The 5,889-nt window shown below is 35.2% G+C and overlaps 1 protein-coding gene across 1 annotated transcript; it reads left to right on the top strand.

The window, feature by feature from the left end:
• The first annotated feature begins 1,961 nt into the window (after nucleotides 1-1,961).
• LOC149155341 (21 kDa protein-like) lies at nucleotides 1,962-2,291 on the top strand. Its single transcript, XM_089444400.1, has one exon. It carries the CDS (start codon nucleotides 1,962-1,964, stop codon nucleotides 2,289-2,291), a length of 330 nt encoding a protein of 109 aa, XP_089300526.1.
• The last annotated feature ends 3,598 nt before the right edge of the window (nucleotides 2,292-5,889 follow it).

The following is a 5,889-nucleotide window of genomic DNA, read 5'->3' as shown; positions in this document are numbered from 1 at the left end:
TTATTTTGTTGTTTTATCATCAAATAACTATTAAACAATAAAGATCAACAAAACAAGAGGACATAAGATATAGGCTATAAGTGAGGGCTCAAACCTCTCCTCTTGGAAGGAAAACCCACCAAAACTCTTTTCTTCTTATAGAAATTCAAATGACTAATTCCAAGACCCATGACCCTTGACAAAGATCCCTCCAAAACCAAGTTAAGTTTCTTCTTTAAGAACTTCCTTCTCGCAAAGTAAACCCAAGTCGAATTTTCCTTGCAACAGTTGCAATTTCTTCTTTGATCTAGATTTCGGACCTGCAACTCATGACTGCAATTTTAATCTGCAATTTTCAGCCACAACAGAAACCCTAGCTCACACTTGTGGGTAGAAGATAGCAAAATATGTCTTCTCTCTCCTTCCCTTGGGGATATTCTCATTCTTTAACAATTCGGCTATCAAAGTAGACTTTCAAACACCCAAACTCAGCTTCTTGTGTAAGTCTACAATTTGATCTAGTTGTTGCAACAGGTGCCCTAATTCTCTCGCATGTGTGAAGGATATTATCCCAAAGGCAGTCCAAAACTTTGCTTTCTTCTTCCTAGTTTACTCCTCATCTTCTTCACTCTTTTTAGGTCTCTTTCTCTTCCTTGATCGAACTTCTTGTGTGATGAGTGAGTACTCTTTAAATGAGGTCGAAGTCTCTTATGTATAGGTTTCTCTTCTAGGTCAAATAGTCCTTCATGAGGCTGACTTGCTCTTTCATCTAGGCCAACTTCTTGTTGATTTTTTTACAAGGTCTTAGAAGGTGTTTATGACACTTTTGACTCTACAATAATTTTCTTTACAAGATACAACATGCCAAAAAAACTCTTACATGTATGAAAATGGATTTTTTTTGGTCATAAAAACCCCTCGCCACATCGTAGAAGTTAATACGGTCGTGGGAAGTCTCGTTTCAAAAGGCACCATGAAAGTCCCTGAAAGATCCAACACGCAAAGGTCACATATGTAATCTTTTAAAGCCCTTCGTAAGTTTGAGGGGGAATATATTTTTCAAGAGCCTTTATAATATATTGAAAACCTCGGTTATGTTATAAAGTTTGTTTTTGAAAAGGTTGTTATAAAGTACCTTATAAATGTCTTAAAGAGGAATATTAAAGTTTATTATTCCTGTCGCTGCAGGATATAACGCATTCGCAAATGCTGTGAAGTATTTTAATTTTATGTTTAAAAATAATTTATTTTATTGAATTGTTTTAAATTTATTTTTTTAAACAGTGATTGGTTGTGTCAAGGTTCTTTTTATTATGTCCGCAACTCCTATTTCATAGATCATAGAAAAGTAAATGTTGCTTGACAAAATAGATCATAGAAAAGTAAATGCTGCTTGACATGCAGGCATTTAGATTTTGTCTTATTGAGTAACAGCAGGCGAATAGAGATAACAGCCTAGAGAGAGAGGGCATTCTTGAATGTCAGGCAGCATTTACTTTTCTATGGTCTATGAAATGGCAACTCCTATTTCCACCTCCATAGCAAAGTTAATGCTATGGAGGTACCCCCTCTGACAGCTGAAGACAGGGTGGTTGACGTCATTCATCCTCGACCATGCATCATGGCCCGCATCCCTCTCCGGCATGGCATGCATCCCCTCCGGCTGCCCATCGACCCTGCCCGCAACCACGCACCTTGCTACGCACCTCCCAACGCAAATCATGAACACGCGCCATTACTATTTTGAATTTGAATTGATCTCCCGCCTCATCATTGATTTGAATTTGAATTGATCTGCCGCGCTACTTTGATTTGGAATTTTGTGGCGACGACCCACTCAACTAGGGACTGTAAAGAGTCACGCTCGTCAAATTAACAAGCCTTACTAATTGTGCAGGGAGCGCTGGAATGAGTGAAAGAGAAAAGGAGGCGCTGGACGATAGGAATTGCCGGCCGCGGACCTCGGAGCCAGAGGCGCCGGAATGAGTGAAAGAGAAAAGGAGGCGCTGGACGATTGTCTGGAGAATTTTGGCGACGCCGGGGACCAGATTAGCGAATCTCTGGCGGAGCTGAAGCATCTGAGGCGGAACACCTTCGAAATTCAGATGAGCAACGTAGAGACGTGGATGAGCGCTGCCCTCACCAACGAGGACACTTGCCTCGACGGCTTTCGGGATCTCAACGCGACCGGGAAAGTTACGACCATGGTCACCGGCCGCGTGCAGTATGTGTGCGAATTGATCAGTAATGCCCTCGCTCTAGTCAACAGATTCGCTGCCACCGGAAGTTATAAGGAACTGCTCCAGCTTTGAAGCCTTCAAGGCCGTCTTAAAATAATAATTTAAATAAAATCTTAGTTTGGAACCATAGCATTAAGCCAAACTTTGGGCTTTTATTGTAACCTGTATAATATGGTGATATAATTAATATTAGTTTAGATAAATGAAGTGGGATAATTTGTGAACGAATGCATATTTTGTCCGGTAATGTATAAGATATTTTTAAGTTGCTTGAATGAATTTTAATGGTGGGATAGAGCGATTTAGGCATGAATGAATAGGGCCTTGTCTACCTGTCCATAGGACGCATATGTTAGCGAATTTGGAGATTGGAAAGGAAATATCAAAAGTCCGGTTCAGCCTATTTAAAAGTTCGATTGTATCTCATTTTAAAAATTTTTGACATTAAAAGTAATCATAATCATTTTTCTTCGAATTTACGGGGCTCGGCAATACCCAAAACATAGCCACCGTTAAATAAATTCTGGTGTCCCGCTTCTGCCTATGGAGCAACAGCTCTGTTCTTATGAAGCCTGCATTAAGTGATATTCATTACTCCAGTATCATATTGGTTCAAAAGGTCTCTATATTTAACTTACACGAATAATTATTTTATTTTATAGGGTCGCTGTAAAAACGATTGTTGAGGGAATATGTTGGTTTGTACAGTTGAACGAAAACCATATATGAAGATTCTGCCTTTGCTGCTTCCAGATGCCCTTGAAAGATAAAGAAATAGTTAATGTATTATTCGCATATTGTAAATAATTTAAGCGCCGAGCAGGGCCGGGCTGATGTGGGTTTGGGTTCCATCGGGGAATCCAAGAGTCCTCATGAACAATCAGTTCTCAATGAATGGGTATATTTTGCTTTATTATAACAGCTTTTAATTTTTTGGTATTTGTCTTTTTTTAATTACAGTGTACTTGATAGATTTAAAATTTTAGTTAAGTGACTTGAAATTATACATGCGAAAAAATTTAAATAACATTATTCTTTATAAGTTTTAAATATATATATGTGTGTGTTTTTATAGAGAAATAATATCAAGGAAAAAATTAAATTAATAAAAATTATTCTTTTCATATTTCAACCATATCAATTTTATATACTTAAAGTATAATAATATTTATATTTTATTTATAAAAAATCAAATGTTAAAAACAAATATTTGTTGATGAAAATTAATTTTATTAAATACTAATACTAATAATTATTATTGCTATTTAAAATTAATTTCATAATAAATTAATTTTAATTATTTTTTATAATAAAAATTTAATTTAAAACTTTAAATTTAAAAATTAACATGGCAATGTACTTTATTCTGATTATGATTAAAATGACATTTTTAATATAATTTTTGAAATTAAAATTTCACATAAATAAAAATAAAGATGCTAGTGTACTGGAAAGTCCATATCGAAAGAGAAGTATAGGCTATACAGCCCATGAATCAAAATGCTTTGCATACACCACTAAAAACATGGAAATATTTTAAAACCAACTTTCATTACTTTAAGTGGCCAAAAACGATGGTAGATATTGATCAAATCTATACCAACTTTATCAAATGAAGAAAATTAACCTCTTGAAAATCAAAGTCTATTCCACTGAATTGAGGTTAGAAGTGCATGTGCACTTGTAGGTCATGTGCAATCCTCAATATCTTCATTCTCCAAAATATAAAACCTACCTTCGAGACTGCAACGCTTCTTGCTTCCTTTCTTACTAATACGATTTCCAGAATCTTATAAAAATTAAAAAATATAAACTAGCATTTGCACCATATGTTGCAAAGAACACGCCGTAAGGCAATAGAAAAGGAACTAGTAGCTTGAAGTGTCTTGTAAAATCAATGCAATCTCTACACATCATTATAATGTTTCAAAATTATATATTTACAATGTTCAAGATCATTCAATCAACATTTATTACCATGACAAATAACAATATAAAGACCTAGGAAATAGGCTTGTGATCACTGTATGAGTGTATGAGGACACAAATGAGAATGATGAAGGTACTTTCTTTGGAAACAACTTATGAATGGTGCTAGATAATATTTACAATAAACATATGATAGATATTGTATAAAAATCAATTTTGGAAACAAGTTACAATTCTAATCAAAATCAATTTATCTATGTTTTTTTATATAAAGATTAAAGTCATGATAAGTCAAGTTGATTGTTAGGCATGGATATCTTGTTCTTGCATAAAATTTTGTATAAAATACCATAGATGTTGTAAGCCATTGTTGAGGGAAGGGACAGATGGAAAGAGGCACAAAAAATCTGATGGCTTCTTCAATGTTCCAAGCATTCTTGCAGCAAGCTGCATTGTGATGATCTCCATTATCCAATGATGTGCATGTGATTAGTGACCATATTGACTACTATGATAGCAGTAAGAATGCTCTAGACAAATATCCCACCAAAACTAAGTACAAGGTCAGCCCATCATAAAGAACTATATACATAATAACATATATTAAACAAGAGGGCATGGGTCCAAGCATCACACCATACATAAATAGGGAGCAGATTACAAAAGTAAATTCAAGCAGCCTGAAAATTTTCACCACAGATCGTGGTCCTTGGCCTTCTCTAGAATGTACGAGCTTGAAAGGTCTTATTCGTCTCTAATACATAACCAAAAGCAACCCTGGAAATGTCAAACTTGGGTATGAGGTGCAGATTATCATATGCTTTTCTCTTTTGTGGATCAGACAGAGTATCATAAGCCTGATTTATCTCAGAAAAGGCTGATAATTAAGTAAGCTTGTCCTCCAATGTGAACTCGAGGGATGAAATTGTTCTCTCTAGCTCATCTTGACAATGTTTCAGCGTATCCACACCAGTATCTGAATTTCTCAATGTTTATTTCAGTGAGCTAAGGTGGTCCTCCAAATTTGTTTTTTCTTGACCAACTCTCTGCAAAGAAGCTTCTAGACCATTCCTCTCTCTTTCATAGCCATGTAAAGTTATTTCACAACTCTCAAGTTCAGTGTTACAATGACACTATCCAGATCTAATAAAAATCAACCAGTAGTTTAACAAAATTATGATCGTGAAGGAGGCATTACCAGTGTCATGGGTGTATTTCAAATTTCAAAATCAACTAATGGATACTTTACCAATGTCTATAAATGAATGTCCGCGGATTAATTGAAGCAACCCGTAGACTACGATATCAAATTGTGTTGAAATTAGAGAAATAATTGGAAATAACAAAAAATTCATATAATATTGTTCTAGTTTACATTCCTTATTCAAGACCTTTGTAAGGACACAGCCTAAAGGAAAGAGTAAAGGTATTGGCACTTATAAGTTGGACTCCATAAAGAATTGTTGTAAATATGTTAGTATGACTTCACCACCATGGCAAAAGTTGAATCTTTCAAAACATAGCTTATTGTTCAGCTTACATGTTTGAAAATTACATGAACCTGTAGAATCAAAGTCTAATAACATCAATTAGACAACCATATGCAGCTGAACAAGAATTTGGATTCTCTTAGAATGGCCCAAATTATGCAGTTTGCAGAGCTGATAATGTTCCCCGAATACATTCTGCAAGAAGAGAGGTCTTTCGATTCAAATAGAGGTATCTCCAACAAACATTCTGT

Source organism: Pinus tabuliformis, chromosome 9 (assembly GCF_031772625.1).
Source record: "Pinus tabuliformis cultivar Carrire ecotype Pingquan chromosome 9, CPIR1, whole genome shotgun sequence".
NCBI lineage: Eukaryota > Viridiplantae > Streptophyta > Pinopsida > Pinales > Pinaceae > Pinus > Pinus tabuliformis.
The sequence above is the reverse complement of the archived record's forward strand: the minus strand, read 5'-3'. Positions and strand labels throughout refer to the sequence as shown.

Excerpts from the sequence above, each read along its gene's own strand:
- LOC149155341 (XM_089444400.1), top strand. The coding sequence starts at position 1,962 with ATGAGTGAAAGAGAAAAGGAGGCGCTGGACGATTGTCTGGAGAATTTT.